Consider the following 25788-nt stretch of genomic DNA (forward strand, 5'->3'; position numbering starts at 1 on the left):
GTTATCTGGAGTGTGAAGCTGCCTAGCTGTGATCACCCTACGGGATAGCCGGTTGCCTTGTAGTTCAAATGACACTGCAACTCTGTGAAAATATTCATTTTCCAAAAGATCTTAAGCAGCACCAGAGCAGGAGTTCCTGAGGCAAGCTGTCAGCTCCAAAGCAGTCACCCTATCATGTGAGAAGGGAAGCTGGCTCTCTACAGTGTGAGCCTGCTCCTGGTAGGGAATTTCCTGCCAGCTGAGAAGTGGTATTTTCCCAAGTCTGTGGTGAACTCTAGGGCACATGACTCAGTCCTATATGGGCTGTGTTTGTTTTTAAAAACATGTTTTCCATTTAGCTTAGCATGACAAATGCTCCACACAGCAAGGTCATCCCTTGGGCGGGAAGTGGGAGGGGGGGTCATCTAGGTTGGTGTGTATTTGGGGAATATAGGGTAGAGAATTGCCCTAAGTTTGAGGCCAGCTACAGTTGTAGAGCAACACCTGTCTCAAAAACAAAAACAATAAAACCTACCTCTGTATTTCTGAAATCTAGCTAAAATATTAAAATTTGGTCCAACCCATTGGGACTAATCTAATACCCCACCCCTGCTTACAATCAGTTTACAGTGATTTCTGCCATGATTCCCAGGACAGTCCAGTTTGTGTAGGCCATACCAGACTGTCCTCTGCCTGCCTTCCCACCAGACGGGAGCAGCTTGCTGTCCATGTGTTTTCCCTTGTGTAGATCCACACAGATAACTCTTCTGTGGTCTTATGTTTGAAACTGAACGGTGCTTACCCAGTTTGAGACAAGTGTGACATCACACAGCTTGTGCACGGTAGAGATGGTTTTCCTTCTCATAATACCAAGCGGGAAGATGTGGGCCAGGGCACAGTGTGTCTTCCGTGTAGGGCGTGTGTCCCGGCATGCACAAGGCCCGGATTCTGCCGCCCGCTGCTCTTTCCCATTTCTCCATTTTGTGGTTTTTGAAAAGCAGGAAGCCTTTCCTACGGTACTTCAGTGAAATGGGGCTCCTCTTGTTTTACATAAGAACCTCTTCAAGCTTGCTGCCCCTAAGGTCGAGGAGATGACAGTTCAGGTGGTAACTGCTGATTCCGGACTGTCCTGGTGGCAGGGAAGAATCAGCTCCACTAAGATGTCCTCTGACTTTATACATGTACTGTGTGTGAACACAGAATAAACAAAAGTGAGAACAATTCCTGATAAATCCTTAGATCTCACATGGAAAATCCCATAGCACACTGTGGCAGTCAGGATGGTCTAGGTTTTGCTGCAAGAACAAACATGTCCAAAATCCTGGTGGCCGAAATCAACAGGTGTCTTTCTCACTCTTGCTGTATGTCCACTGAAGGTGGAATGGGGGCTTCGGTCCCACTGGGCATGTCTCAGCACAGAAATGCTGCCTGGAGTACCAATGGGAGGGGCTGGAAGGCTTTACACAAGATGCACTCTTGTCTCTAAATGACACGCTGCTTATAATTTTTGTCAATAGATAGACTTAGTCCGCCTCCCCCAAGCACAGAGAGGCCAGGCCTACCCACTCACCCAAAGCGAGAGAATCGGAAAGTTTTGGTGAAAAGCGGCGTGTAGCATTTGTCCTGTCTGTTCTGGCAGGGTTTCCCTAGATAGCCCAGGTTGACTCTGAGCCTGCAGGCGTGCATCACTGCACCTGGCTGGGCGTTTCCTTACTTAACAGTTACGTTCAAAGCAAAAGCTGAGAATGAGAATCATGCCTTGGATCACATATGTTACAGCACAGAAAATGGAAAGAATGGGGAAATACTGAGGAAATGGTTTTAAAAAATGACATTAATGCTGATTTTCTAGAGAGAGAACAAATATACTTTACTTTGGAGCTGTGAGGTGGGGGTGAGGACAGGGAGCAAAGAGTGCAGGGGTGGTAACTCACTTACCAATTCTGAGGTACCAGGTTCAATCCCCAGGGGCAGAATGATGGCTAGAGAGATTGCTCAGCCACTAACCACACTGGCTGCTCTTGCAGTATTGGAGTTGAGGTCACGGCTGTAACTCCAGCTCCAGGGGATCCGCTGCCACCTTGTAGGTCAGTGAAATGACTCAGTAGGTAAAGGCCCAAGGCTCCAAGGCTGGAGGTCTAGAACTGACACCCCAAAGTTGTTCTCCGACCCTCACAAGCTGTGTACACTCGCATGCACACGTGTGTACACAGACACAACATGCAGAATCTACACCTCTGTCTATATGTCCATGTTTATATAATATACAAATTAATATAATATATAAAATACAACTGTAATCCTAGTATCTGGGACGTGGAGACAGAAGTTTGGCCAACTTGGGCTGCACGAGACCCTGTCTCAAAACAAAAATGATGACAATAAACAGAGAACAAAAATATCTCTTCTCGGTCAACAACAGCTTGCCTTAGAATTAATCAGATGAATTTTTGAGGAAAAAAGTCCTTTCCATTATAAAGAAGTATGTACACATTCTGGAGAACAAACTAGGATCAGAAAACTGACTGTGCTTCAGCCAGAGTGGCTTCCAGATGCCCACCCTCCTGCATAGCCTGCATAGCTTGTATTTTACTACTTTATTTATTTTCTAGGTGTGTGGTGCTGGGGATCTAGAGACCACCTCACCCATGCTAAGCAGGCACACACACACACACACACACATACACACACACACACACACACACAAACACACGTTACTATTTTAAATTTATCATTTGGAAAAAAAAGAACAGCTTGGAAGTAATGGTGCACGCCTTTAATCCCAGCACTCAGGAGGCAAAGGCAGGTGGGTCTCTGAATTTGAGGCTAGCCCTGGTGTACAGAGTGAGTTCTAGGACAGCCAGGGCTAGATACGGAAACCAAACAAAAGGAGGAAAGAAAAGAAGAGAAGAGAAAAGGCCAGTAAAAGTAAAATTAGTCACGGGTAATTCTAAAATTGATTTTTTTTCCTGTTTTATAATTTAAAAGAATAAAACAATTGGGGAAAAAACCCTTAAATTTCTCATAATGCCATGTCTTTTTAAAATGTCATTATTTGGGGCTGGAGAGATGGTTTGGGGGTTAATGGCACTTGTTGCTCCCGTGGAGAACCTGGATTCTGTTTCTTTCCTAACGCCTACATGGATTCTCACAGTCCTGCATGTGTAACCGCAGCTCTGGGAGAGCCAATGCCCTCTGAGCGCCAGGGCACCAGCACGGATGTACACGCCAGCTGACATGCATGCACAGACGGACATTCTTAAAAAGTCATTATTCTGTTTCTCTCAATGTTTCTCCCGTGTATGTCTGAGTATATTTGAGCAGATCTGGAGCATGGTTTTCTTTTTTTAAAGTGTTTCAAAGCCTTCTCTATCTGCATTTCAAAATTGAGAAGGTGTTCACTCAGAAAGTGGGAAACAAGACTGCACACTCTGGGGTGGAGAAAGAGGGGGAGGCTGCCAAGGCTCAAGGGATGTGGGGATGGACTGCCCAGGCAGTGGGAGATGGAATTGTACCGGATTATAGAGAGCACAGGAGGTCATTTACACTCTCTAGGGAAGAGCGGGGCCTGAGGCAATTAAAACTTTTCCATCCTTCTGTTTGAGTACTGCACTTTACAGAGGCACAGGCATAGAGCAAAGCGGTCCTCTTTCTCCTCATCAGAACCCTAAGAATTCTATGAGGGGCCTCTCTGAAGTTCCTTGCTCTTCTAGGTTGAGGATAGGAAGGGGAAAGATAGGTACCAAGAAAATCTGAGGTATTTTATTCAAAATGTCTCATTAATGCCCTCCACATTGAAATTACAGAGCCAGTAGTGTGCTGAAGTGACAGCTTGGCCCTCCTCACCTGGCCACTCCCTTCCTTCTGTCCTAAGCATCTTCCCTTGTAGTAGAAATGTTTTGAGCATATGGCTTGACATAAGGCGACAGGGCAAGGCCTGCCTGTTCGTGGCAGCGTCAAGGGCACTGTCTAGGCCTTGTTTTCGAGCTGCCCCATCTCACGGTCCTCACTGCATGTGTGCCTCCCTGTCTTGCCTCTTCACTGCCTCTTCATCCCCCAGGGTTCTGGCTGGTGTGGACCATCATCATCATCCTGAGCTGCTGCTGTGTCTGCCACCACCGCCGAGCCAAGCACCGCCTTCAGGCCCAGCAGCGGCAACATGAAATCAACCTGATCGCTTACCGGGAAGCTCACAATTACTCAGCGTTGCCGTTTTACTTCAGTGCGTACCCCACCAGTCACCTCAGGCCACTCTCGGGAGCTTAGTCACACAGCCTAGACCTGAAGTGTTTAGCAGTGGCTAGGACCCCTGCTGAGGGCTGCCCCCATTGCCCAACCTGCATCCCTAAAGTAAGGGACTCACACAGTGGGTCAGGCTACAACAGTTGTGGTCATCAAGCCATCAGGGCCATTCCCACGCTCACAGCTGCCAGGTCGCTACTCCTTTAACAGGCACATACATACATACATACATACATACATACATACACGCACATATCCACACACATATTTTGTACATACATATATACATACATACGTACGTACGTACAGGGTCTCATGTAGCCCAGATTTGCCTCACATTCTCTGTGGAGCCGGTGGATGGCCTTGAACTAATTTTTTTTCTTTTTTTTTTTTTAAGTCTCATAGTCAATGGAAGCATAATGTCAGTCAGTGGCTTGGGGTCTGGCACTGGGTGGATCTAGCACTTGACAACCTGACTTTCTCCCGTTTAGCTTGCTGCCATGTTCTGTGCCTTGTAGAGTCATCATGAAAAGGACAGAGAATAAGGGTGCTGTTGGGACTTTCTGAGAACCAAGAAACTTGGTGACTTAACTGAAATCCATATACTGGAATTTCCTCCACTCCTCTCACAAGATCCAGAGATGCCCAACCAGGCATCCTGTCTTAAGCCATCTGTCACATTGTACAGATTGTAATGTCACAGATGTTTGCACCTCCGTAGCTGGAAGGGTTAGTTGCTTAGCCTGGTGCCTTATGTATAGTAAGTGCTCAATAAATGTTAGCAGCTGCTGTTGCAGCTTTGACCGAGGTGATTTGCCTCAAGGTACTGAGCACATTCGGAAGGGACCTCACCTGGCACGTGCTTAATGCGCCTTGATGTCACAGCCCCTTACTCCTCCTTGACTGGAGACCCACCTCTCCTGAGATGAGTCAAGATGAAGCCTGTTTGGACTTCCCAGATCATCTTCAACCACAGTATAGTGAGAGAGGCAACACAGGGTTCTGACCTTCAGGGAAAACCCTGGAACATGAGTTACCTGTGGATAGGGAGAGAAGGTTGTAGAAGGCCTGTGTTAGGGTCCTCGAGTGAGGAAATGTGTGGCCAGCCCTGGAGAGAGCTCAGTGGAGAAGAGACATAATGTGGATCTTGCTGATGTTTTAAGTTTAGTTTTAGACAGACCACAGCCGCGTTCAGGGTATCCACCCCCTTCTGGATTCCTTAGGTACTGCACTTAAGTTTACAATTCTTTCCTTTTTCCTTCCCTTTGCAGGAGCGCAAGTGCACACACACACACACACTTTAAAAAAATAGAATCTTTGTAAAAGAAATGTGAGGCTTGTGTGTCCTTGGAAACGGGTCCGTTCCAGCAAGAAACTGTCCCCCAGCCAGTTCACCGCATCTGCCTCCCCTTGTCCCTTGACCTCAGGTAGGGGGGAGGTCCTTGCTCAGGCAGCAGCACCAGGAAGCCAGGTGCGTCCCAGACACCAGGGAGCATCATCAGGTCACATGCAGACTGTCCTTCCTCTAGGCCGGTGATTCTCAACCTGTGGGCTTCCCAGGAGCATCCACATGCCACGTATTTATGCCACAGTTCCCAACACAGTCATAGTTATGAAGTAGCCACAAAAATCATTTTATGCTCACCACTGCGTGAGGAACTCTGTTAAGGGGGCTCACAGCTCGAGGAGGCTGACAACCACTACTCTAGGCAGTTGCAGTCCCCTTGCCTGACCACAGCTAAGTGCCACAGCCACCACGGTTTGATGGCTCTGGGGTGGTGAGGGGACAGTGTCATGTTTAGTGCGAGCTTTGTTTGAGTGCTGGCCAGCGCAGTAATATCTTCTCCCTACCTCCCTGTTTTAGGGTTTTTGCCAAACTATTTACTACCTCCTTATGAGGAAGTGGTGAACCGACCTCCAACTCCTCCCCCGCCGTACAGTGCCTTCCAGCTACAACAGCAGCAGCTGCTGCCTCCTCAGGGTGGCTCTGCAGGTGACAGTCCCCCAGGCGCTGACCCGCCCCAGGGAGCACAGAGCAGTCCTTTGTCTGGACCGAGTAGAAGCAGCACAAGACCCCCAAGTGTCGCAGATCCTCAGTCCCCTGAAGTGCCCACTGACCGGGAAGCCACCAAAGCCCCTGGAATGGAGTCCAGTAGCTCCCTGGCCAGCCATGGGGAGCTGGACCCAGGGGCCTTCCTGGGCAGGGATTCAGAGTGTAAGGAGGAGCTTCTGAAAGATTCAAGTTCTGAGCATGGCAGTGTGCCCCCCGACAGCAAAGACAAGACACCCGGCAGGCATCGTCGCTTCACAGGTGACTCGGGCATTGAGGTGTGTGTGTGCAACCGGGGCCATCATGATGATGACCTCAAAGAGTTTAATACACTCATAGATGATGCTCTGGATGGACCCCTGGACTTCTGTGACAGTTGTCATGTGCGGCCTCCTGTTGACGAAGAGGAAGGGCTCTGCCTGTCCTCTGAGGGACAGGCTCGGGAGCATGGCCACCCCCACTTGCCACGGCCGCCCGCGTGCCTGCTGCTGAACACCATCAATGAACAGGACTCCCCAAACTCTCAGCACAGCAGCTCTCCCAGCTAGAGCCAGCCCTGCCTGCACCCAAGAGCTTGATGACAACCAGGGTGGGGACACCCACGAGAGAAGCATTAAGTGACTTGTAGATGTGGTCCGGCCACTTTGTCCTCTTATTTTTTCCCCTCCTGTCCCACCTTGCCCGCGTCTCCAGGTACAAATTCAGGGTGTGGATGCCTTCTCCCCCACAAAAGCACAGTGTTCTAGAAGATGGAGAAGCTGTTTCTGTGACTCATTGTGCACCCCCTATTCAGAGCTGTGTCTCCTCTCCCTGCTTGGCTGAGAAACGTATGTTTGAAAAGGCCCCGAGGACTGGGGCTGGACTGTGCTCTGAGTTGCTTCTCAGACACAGTGGATTCACAAGAGAATCCACTGAGACTGGGTCTCAGTCTGGGAGACAGAAGGAAACCCTCAGGGGCCTGGGGATTGTCACCTGTGGCAGCCAGTGACTGCAGAACTGGCACTGGTCTAATCCTGGGGGAGGGTGAGAGCTAGTGAACAGGGTGGCGAGGGACTTGTTGATCTGACAAGGCCCAGGCAGAACGTGCTCGTCTGTGCATTGTAGAGGGATCCTTCCCAGCAGGCTTTGGCCAGTGGCAGCCTGGTTCAGGTGTAGATTATATTGTGTTCTCTGTGGTTTCCTTTGAAAACAAGTAGCAGAGGCTAGCTGGAAACAAGAACCAGATCAGTGGGCAGGCAGAACTTTCTTCTGGACAAGGGAATTCTGCTGCTCCTCTCCAGGCTGAGTTCCCAAGAATCTGACTACTTTTGGGCCAGGAGGAGTCTGACCAGGCCTGGCGGCCTTGGGCCTTCTGTGAGTGGAGACCTGAGTCTGAAGGCTGGTAGGGATAATAGCCTCCTTCACTTCTGCCCCTTGTCCATGCCCACAGGTGATCAGTGGTCCTTGCCCATCCTGAACACAGTCTGCAGTCTCTGTCTCCCTGTCCTCTGTAAGCAGAGGGACTGTGGAAGTTGTGTGTTCAGGGCAAGGCAGCCTCATAGCCTGGCTCTCACACAGTATTTCCTGTCACGTTTGACTAAGTCTGTTGTTTGTGTACTTGTTTGTGTTAAACTGACCACTTAGAAGGAACACCTTCGTTACCTGTGGTTCTCACGGCTGCTCTGCCCCTAGCCTGTTGGAGAAGTGTGACTCACTTTCCTGTACTGCCTGTGTAAAGAGTCACCTGGGAAGGAGGTGACAGCCGCCTGCCTCCAGCAGACCTCGGGGCCTGGTTCCTGTCATCTGGCTCTGGAGACCCAGTCAAGAAAAAAGGAGCAGAGAAGCCGCTGAGAGGAACATTCCCCACCCAGCCCTGCCCATGCAGAGTTTGCTTCCTCCCCTGCTCTTGAACGATGATGCGTAGACTTGGCACTGCCATTACCGTGAGGAAGGAAAAAAAGGAAGAGACACCAAGTCCATATGTAAACACACACACAGACCCACGCCGTCAGGATGGATGCCACAAACCAAAATCCTTGTCGAACAAAAGTGAAGTCTACACAGTGATGTTGGATGGCGTGTGCGTGCGTGCGCATGCGTGTGTGTGTTTGTGTGTGTGTGTGTGTGTGGTGTGTGTGCGTGCTGTGGTATGTGTGGTATGTGGCCCCAAACCCTATGTTCCTGTGAAGATACTTTGAATGGTCATTCTGCTCACATCAACCACATGTCTGGAGCACACAGGCCCTCTCAAGGTAATTTATTTTACACATTTACTGTTTACCGAACAACCGTCTGACCGTACTCGGGTGTACTCAGCAGTCTTGTCGATGGCATCGCCTGTGTTTGCCAGCGACACTGCCCTCAAGGGAAAGGCTTCTTACTCAGCTCACCACTGCGATTTGCACATTGCTCCACAGACACTCAGAGGCCTACATTCTGTTCCCTGTATGTGGAAACATTCGGAACCAGTCCCCCTCCCTCTGCTGCTTTCAGACAGAAGCCCGATTGAGTTTTGAGTTACAAACGTGGACTGGTTGTGGCTCAGACATCGGCCTGCCCAGGGTCACCAGGAGTCTCTGGTGGAGACTTTGGTGCCACACACACACCTCATCCACCAAGGTCCAGAGAGAGGGCTGGTGTGTGGTCAGAGGGGCCGAGCTGCAGCTCTCCTGCACCTTCCCATCTACTTTCTTGTTAAACTCCCAGACGCCTCAGTGAAGTGTCTCAGAGGAGAGTTTAGTTTTCCTATAACAAACCCCTCTTTAGTTACCTGATGGTAAGGTGGGACCCTCTCGAGTTCCCGTCTCCTGGCGGAGTGAGGAGCTGGCCTAAGTGCTGACTAGCTTTACCGAGACACCCACCGTGATGACCGAGCCACAGTCTGGCCCCTGTTGCTTTAGGCCACCCTGATGCTCAGAGAGCACAGGAAATAGTGAGTTAGGGGCCAGGGAGACTTGACTGAGTTGGGTTTCCAGGTAGGAGGGGTGAGGCAGAGGGCTTGGTGCTACGGTCAGATTTGCAGCCACTAACACATTCCTGTGTGAGGCCCACCACCGTTTGTCAGTTGTTGTGAATATGTGTATTTTAAGCAATAAGATTTAGCTGCTCAGACCGCCCTGGGCAGTCTGGGTGATGATATCCTGTGCTGTGATTGTCTGGAAGACAGAGTGGCTCCAACCACTGTGAGAAACCCCAATAAAATCAGTCTCAAGTGTTCTGCCACTCCTTGTCCCCTTCCTTCTCCCTTCAGGTCGCAAACCTCAAGCATCTTTGCCTTCTCCCTACCGAGACCAAGTGATGTCACGTAGCAGTTAAGGACAGGGTCCTAGGCTGGCAGGAGGCTGCTGCTGAGTCAGCACTTGGTCCTGAGGAATTTCCCTCAAATTCCATTTCCATTATCAAATGCTGTCTGATGCTCCATAAATATGTTGAAAAAATGACCCCAGGAAGCAGACACAGTTTTTTTTTTTCTCCAGATTCCCCAAAGCTGGATTGGTTTTAGAGCTTTTAAAATTTTTATTTTTTTAGGTTATTTTATTTTTGTGGGTGTTTGCCTGCAATGATTGTGTAACATATGCATGCAGCACTCATGGAGGTCAGAAGAGGGCGTCATCCGGAACTGGAGTTACAGATAGTCATGAGCCACACCATGTGGGTGCTGAGTATTGAACCCAGGTCCTCTGCAAGAACAAGTGTTCTAAACCACTGGACCATCTCTAGCCCCGATTTTAGGTACTTTTGAGATAGGATCCCACTCTAGCCCAGACTTTCCAGAAACTTAATACATGCCCTAGCTCACGGTCATCCTCCTGTTTGAGCCTTTGAATGCTGGGATTACAGGAGTGAGCCACCACACTCTGCCTTAAGAGTTGATATTTACAATATGTGCTGCATTGCCTGTTTTGTGCCCACCATATGTCAGAAGTTAAGGAAATGTGGCATAAGCAGGAACCAAGCACCGTATTCTCTGGGTCTTGGAGGTAAGATGGCCAAAGGCACCTGTGTAGCATAGTCAGCACACAAGTAAAATGTGAATGGCTCAGGCTCGGAGACTGCAGGGGTCACCTGAGGTCTTAAATGCTGAACTGCAGAACCCCGAAGAAAGACAACCTTGCTTCCTTTGCTGGGGAAGGATGCCTTTGCCCTGTGCAGCTTCTCATACAGCAATTACAAGTGGCAAAGCATGATGATACCCAGCATAGCTGCCCACAGAAGGAGTTCCTGCTTCCCAATTGTGCTCACTGTGGGCCAGGCTCCCTGGGGAGTGGCTGCAAGTACTGTCCTAAGCCTGTAGTCAACTCCATTACATTGGAGAGTTTAGGTTAGCTAGGCATGGCCTTTGTCCCTGTCATTGATCCTGGGTCCTGGGTCAAAAGACCACGTCCCAGCTTCTAGGTAACTCCATTGAGATAGCTGCTGTCTCCTTACTGCTGAGCTGCCAAGCTTCAGGCAGTGTTGATGAATCCGTATCAGTACGGAAAAAGAGTTCCCAAACCTCAGCACAGTGGTGCCTGCCTACAACCCAACACACAAGGAAAGGCAAGAGGGCCATGAGTTTTTGAGGCCATCTGGGAGTGTGTAATGTGTTCCAGGCTAACATAAACTAGCAAGACCCTGTTTAAAACAAAACTACCAAAAACCCACAGGAAAGAACCAGAGGTGTCCATAATTCCTGTCTTCCTAAAGCTAATGTCTGGCCCCACAAGAAAATGTCTCAACTCTTCTGGGCCACTTGCCGGGGGCTGTTCATGTACTCTTACTTGATTTCCAGGCTCCTGGAACACTGGGTCATGGGAGTTCATTTTTCTGAGGTAATAAGATTGTCTCCATTGCCTCAAGTGAGAAAGTACAGGTAGCAGTCGTATTTGCCCAGAAGCCTAAGACAACCCCAGTTTCCTGGTTTAGTCTTTATTTTTCAGTTTCCTGGTTTTAGACATTTAGCAGAAACACCCGGGGTTTGACTCTAGCTTGGCTGAGCTCTTGTCTGTGGGTTGGAAGGTATTTGGGTTTCAGGCTTCAGGCTGGGAACAAATGTCTGAGCCTTGACCGAGTGTAGAGGCCTAATTGGCAATCCTAGCATTTGGGAGGTGAAATCAGAAGTGAATTTTTAAAGGAAAAAAGGACATAGTTGCTCCTAAGTATGGTGAAGGAGAAGCTTTATTGTAGACAAAAGGGTTAACATAGCCAGACTGAGCCAGGCCTTGTGAGGAGAGGAGGGAGGGGAGAGCTGAGAAACCAAAAGGGTAAATGGACTGGTGCAGCCCAAATGGCTGGATTATACAGGGAGGAGCTAGATAGGGAGGGACCTCAGCCACTTGTCCCCATTAGAGACCTAACAGGGAGGAGCAGGAACTCAAGGTCATCCTTGACTACATGGGTTTTAAGGCTGTTCTGTACTCTAAATGAACCTGCTTTAAGTTACATACATGTATGTGTGTACACATCCATAGAACTGCAGAGTCTTTAGTGAGCACCTGTTAGATGCTGGGTCTTCAGAGTGGAGGCACAGACAGATTCAACGCCAACATTTTATTGTCTACTTACCCTCTGACTTCATCTCTTGCCACTTCCCAGATGCAGAGACCCAGGCTTCACCAGCTTGCTGCTTCCCACACCACACTACGGGGCTCCTGGTCAGGCCTCGAGACCTTTTGTGCCTTTTCAGCACGTGGCATGTAATGATCTAGCACTTGGTAACCCATAGGACCGACAAGTGCCTGTTGTTGCCTTTCAGCCCCTGGCAGCCATAAAGTTGCTTCTGCCAGGGAACCTGCCTTGAACGCCTAGTTGTATTAAAACCGCTGGTGTGCCTCTGTTATTCATTGGCTGCTGACACGAGGCAAGTCTTGTTTAAGCATCTTCACAGGTACAGTCTCTTAACCTTAAAACAACTCTTCAAGGTCTCGCAATTTTCTTTTCTTTTCTTTCTTTCTTTCTTTTTTTTTTTTTTTTTTTTTTTTGTTTTGTTTTTTTTTTTCGAGACAGGGTTTCTCTGTGTAGCCCTGGCTGTCCTGGAACTCACTCTGTGGTCTTGCAATTTTCAAGATTGTAACTATTCCTTCTGTCTGTGGTCAGGAGCAGGAAACACTCAGGAAGAATCTAACCTGTTCAATGTAACACAGCTGGTAAATAGCAGAGCCAGGATTTGAAGCCAGACCTGTTGATCCCAAGGGCTGTTTAGTTAACCAGGTCAGGCCGTGAAGACCTGAAATGCACCTAGAAGCCACGTGAAGAACTGGTGATTTCCCAATGGTGAGAGGAGACCACGGAAGAGTGTGTCAAGAGTAAAACTTGCCGAAACATGAGGCAAATGACATTCCCTCAATTGCCTATCCAGGCTTGTCACTTTCCAACCTACCCCAGGGATGCCTGCCGTAGATCTTCAGGTCAGCATAAGCTCCCATCTTGGCTGAGTGTGGTGGGGCTTACTTACCTTTAGTCCCAGCACTCAGAGGCAAGTGGATATCTGTGAGCTCAAGGTCAGTGTGGTCTACATAATTCTAGGCCACCTGAGGCTACACAGTGAGACCCTGTCTCAAACAAACAAACAAACAGACCAACAATAATAAAAACCTCACAACAGCTGGGTGGGGGTGGTGCATACCTTTTATTCCAACATTCTGTGGATCTCTGTGAGTTTGGGGCCAGCCTGGTCTACTGAGTGATTTCCAGGCCAGCCAGAGCCACACAGAGAAACCCTGTCTCGGAAAACAAGACGAGACAATCCCCCCAACAAAAGTTAGCTTCCACAGAGACTCAGTAGTTAAAGCAGTGTGTGTGTTTCTCCTGAGAAGGTAAAAATAGAAGTGTCAGCTTTCTTGGGGGATACACATTTCATTTGGTTAGAAATATCTCCTCTGTAAGCCTGTTACTCCCACTAGAAAATGTTACAGTGTATCAGTGTGGGAGCCATAGGAGTCCGTCTGTCCTTGTGCTCTCGGCCTACTTTTTGGCTGTCAGCACTGCCTGGCCCTTATGTGCAGGTGGATTCTGGAAGACACCCTGACAAACCTCCCAACCCACCCTAGTTCTGAGAAAACTGTGTAAAACCCTCAGGGAAAGACTTAATTTTTTTTTTTTTTTTTTTTTTTTTATGAAGCATCAATAATGAGGATGTTTGTTGAAGAACCAAACATGTTGTATAGGTCTGCAGTCAGAGCAATGCTAGGGAGATTCACTCTACACACACCCCAGTCCACATGACAGATGGAAAATCTGGGGTACACAAAAGCCAAGTAAGTTGTCTGTGGTCACTTGGTCTCTAAACAAAACACCAAATTTGTCTCCATGGGCTGGGCTTGTCACATATGAGGGACTTTCCTGCCCACCTGGGCCTTCCTGGTTTATCCCCACCGAAGCCTCAGAATGGGCAGCTTTTGTGGAGTGACATATGAGGACATGGCCATTCAGGAAGTCTGCAGTAGGAATGGGATGCCAGACTTGGGCTGGGAGGCCAGGGACTACTACCTAGTATTTCCTGTCTACCTCACCCAGTGTCCCTGACACTGCTGTCTCTGACTGGTCCCCTACCATCCATAGGTGGACACCTGTCTGTGTCTGCAGAAAGCAGCCCTAACTTTGGGTTTTATGGCCACCAGGGGCCTTGGGAAACAGGCTTACACACTACACACATTGTCTCTGGGGAGACACCTCCCCCTACAGAGAGCCCTGTGGGAGCTGTTTTTCTGAAGGATAAGAACCAGGGCAGGGAGCAGGTAGTGGGGGTAGTAACTCTTTTAGCTCACAAGATTAATTGCTATTAAAGGCTCAAAGATTTTATGAGCTGCTTATTGAACAGCCAATTAAAAAAAACTAAACCACAATGAATAGATATTGAAAACAGGTAATGAGCATGCAAAGTGGGTCATTTTCTAGTATTTCATGTTAATATTATCAATGGCCCTGGACATACACATAGGGCATTTACCGTTTGCACTCATGTACCCATAATAATGTTTCCCTCAATGACAGACAGCAAACACAGCAGAGATTACAGTAGAGCTGAAAGCTTCCTGTCTCCTGGCAACACTGGCTGTCATTTCCCGTGTGCTTGTACTGATGCCCATGGGAGCAAACCCGTTTGGATAGACAAATGGCCACCACATTGCAAATACCTGTAGTGTTCAGAGAGGCAACATGTTAAATAGCATGTAGGCCTGCTGTGCCACAGGCTATCCCATCTATTAGGCTGTACAAATACCCATGAGGAAACTACCCAGTGATGTGTTTCTCAATGATGCCTTCCCCCATGTAATGATAAGCATGTGCAGTGTGACTGAGTTATCTCCTAATAGTTCAGAGAGGTCACATTGGCAAGCACTGAACATTGGATGCTGTTCCCTAACTAGTGTTAAACATTGATTTACCATCACCCTGCTGATTAAGAGCAGACTGAAGAGCAAAAAGTAAGTAAGGAGGGGGCTGAGGGTGTAGCACAGTGGTAGAACACATACCTAGCCTGCATGAAGCTCTGGGACTGATAGCCAGCACTGAAGGGGCAAAAGAAAGACATGGCAGTGCATGCCTATAATTCCAGCATCCTCAGCTATGCAGAGAATTTAAGGCCAGCCTCTGTTACAGGAGACGCTCAAAACAGACAAATGAGGAAATAAAAGTGTGCTTCTTTCCGTGTGCTTCCTGGTGGTCAGCACTGGACCTATGATGTGGGCCAAAGATGTGGGCTTGGCAATTTAAGGTATTCAATAGCATCCTCTGGTGCATGTAACCTCTTTGTTGTATACTAATATGCAAGAAAATGAGAAGACTCGGTCTTGAACTCTGAGAAGAAAACCATGTCCTTGAGCTATTAGTAGTTAGGACAAAATGCTGAGCCCTGGCAACCATAAGAAGCCAGGCTCAGCCACCTGTCTTCAACTGGCAACTTAAACAGACCAGAAATAGTGCAGACCAGAAAAAAGAGGTCACTCTGCTGTAAGCAGCGAAGAGAGCCTCTGGTACCTTCCCACCAAGTCCATTTTGGGGGTCCTGATGTTTAGATTTATTTATTTATTTAATGTTATGTTACTATATCTGTATTTTATGTTATTATTTATTTATTTCATGTATGCAAGTACACTGTAGCTGTCCTCAGATACACCAGAAGAGAGCATTGGATCCTATTACTCATGGTTGTGAGCCACCATGTGGTTGCTGGGAATTGAACTCAGGACCTCTGGAAGAGCAGTCAGTGCTCTTAACCACTGAGCCATCTGTTCAGCCCACAAGGCTGATTTAAATAAGGGGCAAGAGATGTGCATGACTAAGCCATCCTGGCCATGTTCTCCCCTAGTTTTATGCCTTGGTTTCAGTCCCTCCTGGTAGGGGGTGGACCAGTCAGAAGTGTGTGACATCTGACAAGTTCCTCCTCTGGCTGGCACCAGGCACCATCCTCCTCCTACTTTCTCCCAGCCTGAGATTCTTGGGGAAATTTGAACTTCGTGGGAGCCATCATATCAATGTCTGAAAGCCAAAGTGAGGAATTCCATTACAGTAGTCTAAGATAAATCTTGGAGGGAGACATTTGCTTTGCCCCTCAAAGAGGCCTGGAGATTTGGTGATTTAGGTCAGTGGGTAATAGTCTATCATTCCAGGCAGGTGCAGGTTTGGGCAGCAATCAGAGCTCTTGAGATTATTTTTCTCAAAAGACACAGGTTTTCAAAATGGAACTCTCCATGTTATCCTGAAATGGTCAAGCCCTTGCATGATTCCTGCAGACAGGTGGGAGAGCATGCTGACTCCTCTGTGTCCCTGATTCTTGGGGTCTGGAGTCAGTCCTTATGCTGTGTAGGTGTGTGCTTTGAAGAATCCTCCCCACCCTGTCCTCACACTGCCCCTTGATGGTTGATAGTCACCAGTTTACTCTTGTTGGGTTAAACTCTCCTTCTACCATTATGGAAAACATAGACTTTCTGCTTATTTACTTGGTCATTGCTAGTTCATAAAATGTCTTTCACATTCTGAGCAGATGTGAAGTACTTCTCCTCCATCCAACCCTGCTCCCTCTGCCTTAACCTGAGTGAAGTTTGGCTTGCTCTCAGCAGCCAGCTAGGAGAGAGCTGGGGGGGAGGGGTCTCCAGTTTAACCTCTCTCTTCAGCTTGATGTGGTCTCAACCTGTCCCTTGAGCCTCTTAGGAGCGTCAGCCACACATCCCCACACCCTCTCCTCTGGGCTGTTGAGCAAGCTCCGGGGTCACTGTTTCTTGAAGAACAAGACTGATTTGGGGGTGATATAGCAGGGAGCCCACTACTGCTGGGTTAAAAGCTTTTTAAAGGAAGAACATGATTTCACTCTGTCTCTTTGTTGGAGTTCACTCACCTTCCCTTTGGAAACTTAGCCAGGCAGGGTCTTAACCCTGTGACCGCTCCAGAGGGCTCCGTATCATCCGAGGGGAAGGCCCTGACTGTTGGCCTTTTGACGCTGACCTGGCTGGTACTAGGAATCTGGGGATTTGGCCCCTTTTTAGGCTAAAAATCAAAGGTCGGGTTTTCCAAGGATGTTTGGAATTTCACATGGAGGCTCATCACTGGCAAGGTTTAAACATACTGCATTCCAGCTGGGGAGGTGAACCAATGTACTTACTGTACAAAACTTGATGACCTCAGTTTGAATCTCTAGAACCCACATAAAAGCCAGAAACAGTAGCATAAGGGTCTGTAATCATAGCATACCCTCACTAAGAGGTAGGAAAATTCACCTGAAGTAGTGTTACCCACAGAGGAGTGAACAGCAGAAAATACTGTGTTCCTAACAAGATGGCTGCCACATGTGTGCCACAACATGCATATGCCTGCACTCACATGCACATGAAACACACACAAAAACACACACTCTCACTCTCTTTCTGCTAGTTTCAAGGTTTAGGGTGTTTTGTTTTGTTTTGTTTTCGAGACAGGGTTTCTCTGTGTAGCCCTGGCTGTCCTGGAACTCACTCTGTGGACCAAGCTGGCCTGGAACTCAGAAATCCGCCTGCCTCTGCCTCCCAACTGCTGGGATCAAAGGCGTGTGCCACCACTGCCCTGCTTAGTTTCAAGGTTTAAAGGAATTAGCTCCAACTTCTTGTGAGGAGGCATTTCTGATTCTTGGGGTGTTTTGGATGGGGAAGGGAGAGAAAATCCAGGTGTGAATGCTGAAGGTACCTGTTTAGAAGTCTTCTCCTGGAGGTGTCTACCTAAGGGAAAGAGGAAGAAGGGGACATGACCCATCCTTGTGTGCCAAGATGTAATTGTTCTGATGGACCCAGTCTGGGTTATATTATACATGGTCATGAAGACAAACCTATGAGGTACATGCAGCAAAAGGCATAGGTTAGAGTCACCGAGACCAGCCAGTCCACTTTCAAAGTCTCGATCCTGCCAGTACTCACCACCTTCCCCACTGTGGCCAGCTCTCCAGACCTCCGTGCCCTCTCCCAGGCTGACTCAACAGCCTTATTCCTAATTGTTCTCCATGGAGCATCTTGGGGGGGGGGGTTCCATAGCAACCGTTAAGCTGGGGGTGATGACTGTGGGTGAGCCTGGAATCTCAGTGTATGAGAGCAGAAAGGAGGACAATCAAGGCCAGCCTCAGCCATATAGCAAGTCTGAGGCCAGCCTGAGCTACATGAGACCCTGTCTGGAAGCAAGCCACAGTCACATTGTCTCCCTCATCCGTTTATAATCTGCTGGTGACTTCCCAGGTATTTGGGGTGGAAACCAAACTCTCTGCTCCTTACAAAGGCCTCATCAGAGCTGGCCTGTCTCCACTCTGACACCTCCCCCTCCCCACTGTTTCCTGTCATGGTGACCTCAAGACCATTCCATCTGCTTCTCTTCAGTACTTGTCACTTCCCTCCACACCCTCTCATCCCCAGGACTCCTGGTTTCATGTGGCCACTCTCTCCTTTACCATTCTGTTATCACATCTCCAGCGTCACTGACTCCAAAGCATTTACAAGTCTGAAATCCTCACTTATCTGTCAGTCTTCACTAGAATGTTGCCAGGCTTGTAGAACTCTGCAATCTGCATGAGGCAAGAAAGTAAGTTTGGTTCATCACAATGAAGTATCTGGTGTTGGATCAAACATGGGGTATCTGACCCCAAGTAGTTTATTTTAGATGTATTTAAGCATAGTTCAGTTTGGTGAAAGCTTTTCTGGTGATAATGAACCAATCCCATGTGCACAATAAAGCTTTAAGATATGACTGCATCACCAGGCAATGGTGGTGCATGCCTTGAATCCCATCACTCAAAAGGCAGAGGCAGGCAGATCTCTGTGAGTTCGAGGCCAGCCTGTACTACAGAGTGAGTTCCAGGACAGCCAGGGATGTTACACAGAGAAACCCTGTCTCAACAAAACAAAACAAATAAACAGACAAAGAACAACAATAACAAAAGCAGACTTGACAACATGGAAACTCTTTGTGACTCTGTGAAGTACATGTGACGTCTCCCATCAAGACGGAGCTATAGAGGGAAGGATCAGGCGTGGTCTTGGCCGCACAGATCTTAGAAAGTTTATCACCTATCAACCGTCCCTCTCAGCCTTCTGGACAGAGAACAGATCATATGCATCCCTCCCTTTGAAGGGAGACTCCTCCCTTCCTCTGTGTGTTTAGTATCCCTGGTTCCTCTCTGCCTTCCACATAGGCTGAGTGTCTGGAGCCAGCGAATAACATATAGTAGGTACTCAAGGAAATGATGTGTTTGTTTGTTTGCTTGCTTTTGAGAGGTGGGAAAGATGGCTCATCAGGTAAAGGTTCCTGCTGCAAAGCCTGATGCCTTCACTTCTGTCTCTATAATCTACATGGTAAAAGGAGAGGACCAACTCCTGTGAGTTGTTCTTACACACACACACACACACACACACAGTACTTTTTTTCGGTCAACATGCTTGTTGACTGAATAAGTAAGCAATGAGTAAATGGCTGGAGGCTCAGTGATGTTTATTGGAAAATCTTTATGTGTCTCATCCTCCATTGCTGCCAACTAGAAAACGGGATAGGAGCGAGGAGGTGCTGGGACTAGCACCTCTAACACTGTGCTGTGGGTGTCAAGGCATGGGAGCAGGGGCGTTAGTTGTGGCCTCTAGGTGCCACCTCAGCCTGTGCATCCTTCCATGCCTGGCGTACCGTGATCTTCACTTTGAAAGGGTTGATCATAAAGACCACCTTGGGGTCACCCACCAGGCAGGGCAGTTGTTTATCATCTGACACATCAATGTCAAACCTCTGGAGCAGCATGGCCATGAAGAGAAAGAGCTCCTGACGGGCCAGAACCTCTCCGATGCAGGATCGGGGACCAGCTCCGAAGGGCAAGTAACTTGGCGTGGGTATAATGAGATGGCTTCCTGTTGGATCTAAGAAACGCTCTAGGGACAAAGGGAAGCATCAGTCAGGGGCCAACCTTTTACCCAGGGAACCTCAACCTGCTTTTAGGGCATGAGGAAATAAATATTCAGGAAGGATGGTGAGGGAGGAAGAGGAATCCCCAGGAGAAAATGCCCCCATCCAAGAGAAGAGGGACAGGCCTCTTGGGAGACAGATGCCTGCAGACTTCCCACAGAAGTTATTTGAAGAAAGAGTTGAAACCCCCATCTGTGAGGAGTTTGGGGCAATCTCCATTAGGATGGGAAGGGTAACAGGCCGACGGGGATGGGGGATGCAGCCAAGAGGTTTCTAGTAACAAACTTAGTGCACAGGAAGGAATGCTGTCCCCAAAAAGCAGAATCTAGGCTGGCTGTGTGGCTCAGGGGCCAATATGGGACAGGCGAGGACTCACCAGGCATGAATCGTTCTGGCTGGTCCCATTCATTCTCATCGTGATGCAGTGCCCAGAGATTGATGATCACATGCATGTCCTTGGGGACAGTAAACTCCCCAATGCTAACCCAGATGAGGAGAAGAAAAAGGAAGATTGTCTTTCCTTTTCTGCTCAACCCCACATCTCCACTTTGGAGGGTGAGGGTGGGGGTGGGGGTGGGGTTGGGGGTGAGGGTGGGGGTGGGAGTGGGGGTGGGAGGAGAATCCTTCCCCATTCTCAATCATTCCTTTCCCTCAGCTTCTGGCTTCTGCCAGGATTGCATCTAGATCAGTCTCACCCATCACCTAACAGCCCTATGTATGTGGACGTGCGTGCTACTCAGCACATGGGTGTCTGTCTCAGAAGCTGGTGTGTGTGTGTGTGTGTGTGTGTGTGTGAGAGAGAGAGAGAGAGAGAGAGAGAGAGAGAGAGAGAGAGAGAGAGAGAGAGAGAGAGAGAGAGAGAGAGAGAGAGAGAGAGAGAATGTACTGCTGCTGTCTGATGAGATTGGAACATTGATTACCCTGTCCTTTAGCCCAGACCTATGTCTCCAAGGGTGACAGGAAGTTTGAGGGAAGCCAGATGCCTATGCAACTTAGTCATGGATATCAGTGGAGGTGCATGGAGTAACTAGGGCAGGGTGATGGACAGTAGTAGCCTCTGTTTGACTCTAGGTTGATCAGCAGCTAAGGCTAGGTGGGACATGACTGAGGAACAGAATGGGGTAGCTAGTGGCTGTGTCCAGGGCTGAGTGTCTTGGGAAGAAAGGCATACCTGGAGTCAACGTTAGCCTTGTGAGGGATGAGCATTGGGGCCACCGGCCTGATACGAAGCACTTCTCGGATAGTGGCCTCCAACATGAGAAGGTGAGTCCGGTCACTAAGAGTTGGTGTTCGAATGAAGCCTATATACTGGTCAATCTCCTTCTGGATCTTCTTCTTCACCTGAGGGCCAGAACAAGGTCATATGACTAGGTCATTCAAGTCTAAGAGAGACATGGGCTTAGTAGAGCCCAGTGGTCATACCCAGAACAGCCTGGGATGATTCTATCTAGTGATAGCTCTGTAGCCTAGGCTTTGTGTGAGAGGCAGAGTGGGCTCTGGTCATCTGTACAGAAGGCTCCAGGCATTGCCCACCTGCAATGGGACTGGTTGGATTCTATAGACAAGAGTTGGGGAGACACTCACCTCAGGATTGTGCACCAGAAAAGCCAGGATCCACTTCATCGTGGAGATACTTGTCTCTATGCCCGCCCCAAAGATGTCTCCCACTGTGCTGAGGATGTGCTCATCTGATAACACATCTGGGTCCTGGCCTTCACCGGTGTTATTATTGTCTGCATTCATCTTGGCTTGTATCAGAAGGTCTGTCAGGCTGGAGATAGATTCACTGTTGAATTTCTCCTGAGGTGAGAGACAGAGAGGAGGATGAGGAGGGAGCCTCACCTCCACCCTACACCAGAGACACAGCATGGCTCCCTGTCCTTGAGAGTAGAGAGGCCGAGCAGGACTTGTGAGGTGGTACAGGCCATGGATAGCCCTGGGCCACCTTCTATATCCCTCTAAGAACTGTTTCAATTACTCACTTCCCCTGTCCCCTTTATTAATAGGTCAGCTTCTAGCAGTTGCCCATTATGTGCCAACCCCCTGCCAGGCTCTGGGGGTCTCACAGTGTCCAAAATGCACCTCAGTCTTGCTCTCGAGACACCTCCAACCTTATAGACACCTCTGCTTGATCACTTACCTTGCAACTTTTAAATATTTCAGCCAGCGTTTCGTCTCGACTTTTAATATGTCCCTTTAGCTTTTCCAAGGCTTTATTGGGAAAAATCTGAAAACAGAAGGAAATGTCAAACCCATCTATACAGTTAGGAGAATCCTTCCTGGGAGGCAGAGTTTAGCTTTCTATTTAAGAAAGTCCCCACACTAGTCTGGACCTTTATCGAGGAAGTCAGAAGATAGCGGAACGAGGTTACTGAGGACAGGAAGGCCAACTCTAAGCAGTGGAGGACAGGGTGGAGTCCTCATGTCCTCAATTCAATTCAACACCAAGCCCTGACAGTGTTGTGCCCTCTCTTACCATAAGTCAGACTGGAGACTGAGGACTTGGACAAGTTCCTCAAGGAGGTTAAGCCCATGTCTGTCTCTCCTCAGCACTGTGAGGATGATCGAGCTTACCTCCGTGGGGAGTGCTTACTGCTAACAAATGACAACTGGAAAATAATAGCCATGAGTATTAAGATGCAAGATATATAAAAGAGACCCAGCAAGGCACCATAGTACATGTTTGTAGTCCTAGCACTTGGGACTTAGAGGTAGGAGGATCAGAATTTCAGAGTCATTCTCAGTTACACAGGCTGTTCAAGGCCAGCGTGAGCTACGTGAGAGCCTTCCTCGAGAGTAAAAATACTGGCAAAGTATCTGTGGTTGTATGAGGCAGAGCAGATGACCCTGGGAAGAGTTGGAAGGGAAAGATGGTCATGGAAACCAAAAGCACTGGGACACTGTCCCGGTGGGATCTGGAAGTGGAGGCGGGGCTTCATTCTCACCGTCAACCATGGGAATGTGTCCACCAGACTGCTGTCGCCCAGGGCATTCATGATACCCTCTGTAAAGTTATATATGCTGACCAGTTTCGGATCCTTTTTCTCATAAGAGATGTTGAAGCAGATGATACAGATGATGTTGATTACTGACAGGTAGATGGGCATAGTCGGATCTATGGACTCTTCGTTGTGTGTAAGCATCAAGTCACACAGTGAGTTGGCTCCCTGACATACTGATAAGAGAGGAAAAGTGAAGTGGAGGGATCCATCAACCCTGTCACCTCTCACCAAGGTCTTATCCAGAGATAAGGATAGAGAGCTGATGGCCACTTGATGGCAGCAGTCACTAAGAAATGGCCGCACCCAGCCACCCAGCATCCTTTCCCGCAGCCCCCTTAGCCCTAGGGTTAAGCCTTTCACTCACTGATCTTCTCCAGTTTCTGGTCATCCCTGAACAGGGAAAAGGTGCTGAACACCAGCTTCCGGTGCAGCTGCCAGGAGCTACCAGCATCAGAAAAGGCGACACCTTTTCCTTGGTTCGACAAGAGGCCTAGAGTCACCTTTGGAGAGCAGGCAAGGCTGTAGGTATTATTAGGCAAACTCCTGGAGCTCTCAGGCGTCTCCATCTATCTGCAGTCCTGAGATCCCCGTGCCTCTCTTATTCAGTAGGACGCCCTCACTAAAGTTTGGTGAAAGGCAGTATAAGAGAAGACAGAAAGAACCCTGGAGTTGAATGCCCTGGGGTTCAGGTCATTAGTAGGGTGCTCTCTAGGCCTCTGTACTTCAGTTTTTGACCTGGAGAGTCAGCTGTGGGTGGGATGATCTTGTCCTAGGGACAAGGAGACTGAGAGACTTCCAAGACAGCTCTATGTTTTCCCCCACCCCCAGGCCACTAAAGCCACAGAATCCTTTTCTACTGCCAGCCTGTGTACCCAGCCTCAGACCCTCATTTGGAGACAGCAGATGTTTTATCCTCCTAGGTTGGATTTAAGCTTGAGCTATCTTGTGTCTCTAAAAGATGCCGCCTACAAAAGCACAGGGGTTAAAGTCTTCCTCCTACATCCCTGACTTCCTCAAAACCCATCTGGCTAGTCCCTTTTATTCTGGGGAGGGGATATCTCTCTCTCTCTCTCTCTCTCTCTCTCTCTCTCTCTCTCTCTCTCTCTCTATCGTTTGTTTCTTTCTTTGTTTCTTTCTTTCTTTCTTTCTTTCTTTCTTGTTTTTGTTTGTTTGTTTGTTTTTGGAGACAGGGGCTCCCTGTATAGCATTGGCTCTCCAAGAACTCACTCTGTAGACCAGGCTGGCCTCAAATCCTCAAAGATTTGCCTACCTCTGCCTCCCAAGTGCCAGCATTAAAGCCACACACCACCATCACCTGGCCCAGTTTATTCCTTTGCTTCTGAGAGGAACCCAAAATCTGGGAGAGCCTGGCAGTGGGGTAGCCACTCTGGCTGAGAATGAATGTTTTGGCTTGTTCAAAGCTGAGGCTGGTTGTCCTCTACTAGGGTGCTCAGGGGAACACTTGCAACAGGGTCATGGGAGCACGGGTGGTGTTTGTAGGATGACTACTCAGCAGTCAGCAGGATGAGGTCAGATGCCCTGAGATACTGCTGTATGTCCCTGTCCCCTCTCCCCAGCTATCTGTGAGCTGAAGCCATATGATAGGAGAAACTGCTGTCTTAGCCCTCCCTGTGGCCAGCTGCTTCCCCAAGCATCTTCGGGTGAAGGATGCAGTCAGTGCCCCATTTCCCAACAAAGTCGCACTTATGGAGAACTTTAGCTCTGGGTCTGGGCTAAGGGCTTTGCCTGCCTGTTCTAGAATGATTGTCATATCACAAAGGGGAAGGTGAGTGGCATGAAGGCTTCTCAGCTCTGCAGGTCCCTGCACCATCTTACAGGACAGGTCATTCGAGAGGTTTCCCTTTAATTCCACCTTTCTGGTTTAGAGGTTCGGTAGGGTCTTGAGGGAGTGGTCCCACGAGTTTGATTTTTGAGAGAACTAAGAACTGTACAACCCCAGGGACTGAGGAAGAGGAAGGTTAGCACAGCTTACCATTTGGGGCCGACCAGAGAATTCCTTTCCCTTCTTGATGAGCATTTCCCTGGCCAGCTGATAGTGACCGATGATCACCGAGGTTCTGGTACCCAGGCGAAGAGAATAGATGGGGCCATACTTTTTCTGCAGCTTGAATAAGTTGTCGTGAATATGACCATGTCTGGGGAGAAACGGCAGACTGCCCACCAGAGGCAGGAATGGAAGGCTCCTGGGGAACTTGGCACCAGATGTCTTTGTCTTGAGCCAGAAGAAATATGCTAGGATGAGCAGCAGGAGACCCAGAAGCTCCCACATGGCAGACAGGGATAGGCAGATGGCCAGCTGTGGAGTGGAGAAGCTGCAGCAACTTCAGCAAAGAAGGAGGGCTTTTAAAAGGCGTTTCTGATTGTCACCTTGAAGTTGTATTATCTCTTGGCCAGAAGAAGTTTATCCTGGAATGGGCCCAAGCCTGAGTCCTCACCCAGAAAAGGGAGAGGAGAGGGAATTTGGCCTCCTCAAGGGCTGGCTCAGATTAAGGACGAACTCCTGGAGGAGGAGCCGGTTGAGGAGCAGATAGTTGGTCTTTTCCCTAAGGCTTCTGCACTATGGATCCTCCCTGAGGCAACTGCTATCGGAATGAGATCAAGGTTTCAGAGTCTGTACACTGTTAAGTCTAAAATGCTGCACAGTTAATAATTAATGTCATCAGGTTGCAACCAAAGCTGTCAAAAGAGTTCAGTCTTATTATCTGATAGGTGAGGAGAAAGACATCTTCAAGGGTTAGTTTGCATAAGGTCACACAAGACAGAGATGATAAGAATCCAGTAGTCCTTGGTTTTCTCAGCTGTTCAGGTATGCAGGACAGCAGCTCAAGAGTCATTTCCGGTCTCCGTTCAAATCTAGCTTGGTCACTTTCTAGGTGACCAAGCTACTCTTGAGTGGGCTATTAAATATTTTCTGGAAATAAATAATTTTGTTATATTACTATATATAAAACATGAAGTGCATGGTTCAAAATACTTTAAGGGCTGGAGAGATGGCTCAGCAGTGAAGCTGGCTTGCTGCTCTTCTAGAATACCCAAATTTGATTCCTAGCACTCATGTGACAGCTCACAACTGTCTGTAACTCTGGTTCCAGGATCCAGTGCTGCATTCTGGCCCCTGAAAGTACCACACACACA

At 48.6% G+C, this 25788-nt stretch overlaps 2 protein-coding genes across 6 annotated transcripts in view; one reads left to right on the forward strand and one right to left on the reverse strand.

Annotated features, from left to right (window-relative positions):
* The window catches only part of Wbp1l (WW domain binding protein 1 like), a 58980-nt gene extending 49508 nt beyond the window's left edge, over positions 1 to 9472 (forward strand). For all 5 annotated transcript variants that reach the window (XM_034505783.2, XM_076923624.1, XM_034505801.2 and 2 more), the window contains 2 exons: positions 4040 to 4201; positions 6086 to 9472. In XM_034505783.2, coding sequence (XP_034361674.1) covers positions 4040 to 4201; positions 6086 to 6819 — 896 coding nt within the window. In that variant the 3' untranslated portion in view covers positions 6820 to 9472. The remainder of the gene's footprint in view (positions 1 to 4039; positions 4202 to 6085) is intronic.
* A 9682-nt stretch (positions 9473 to 19154) lies between these two features.
* Positions 19155 to 24967, reverse strand: Cyp17a1 (cytochrome P450 family 17 subfamily A member 1). The gene is made up of 8 exons (XM_034521374.2): positions 24626 to 24967; positions 22997 to 23132; positions 22576 to 22805; positions 21771 to 21857; positions 21215 to 21430; positions 20802 to 20971; positions 20007 to 20110; positions 19155 to 19596 (listed from the first exon to the last, which is right to left on the reverse strand). The coding sequence occupies exons 1-8, from the start codon at positions 24920 to 24922 to the stop codon at positions 19301 to 19303; spliced, it is 1536 nt and encodes a 511-aa protein (XP_034377265.1). The 5' UTR covers positions 24923 to 24967; the 3' UTR covers positions 19155 to 19300.
* Positions 24968 to 25788: the final 821 nt, after the last annotated feature.

Source organism: Arvicanthis niloticus, chromosome 1 (assembly GCF_011762505.2).
Source record: "Arvicanthis niloticus isolate mArvNil1 chromosome 1, mArvNil1.pat.X, whole genome shotgun sequence".
Lineage (NCBI taxonomy): Eukaryota > Metazoa > Chordata > Mammalia > Rodentia > Muridae > Arvicanthis > Arvicanthis niloticus.

Coding starts and splice junctions, on each gene's coding strand:
- Cyp17a1 (XM_034521374.2), bottom strand. CDS start 24,922: ATGTGGGAGCTTCTGGGTCTCCTGCTGCTCATCCTAGCATATTTCTTC. Junction 22,806..22,996: donor CCAGAAACTGGAGAAGATCA/GTGAGTGAAAGG, acceptor CTCTCTTATCAG/TATGTCAGGGAGCCAACTCA. Junction 20,111..20,801: donor AAGGCTAACGTTGACTCCAG/GTATGCCTTTCT, acceptor CATCTGGGTTAG/CATTGGGGAGTTTACTGTCC.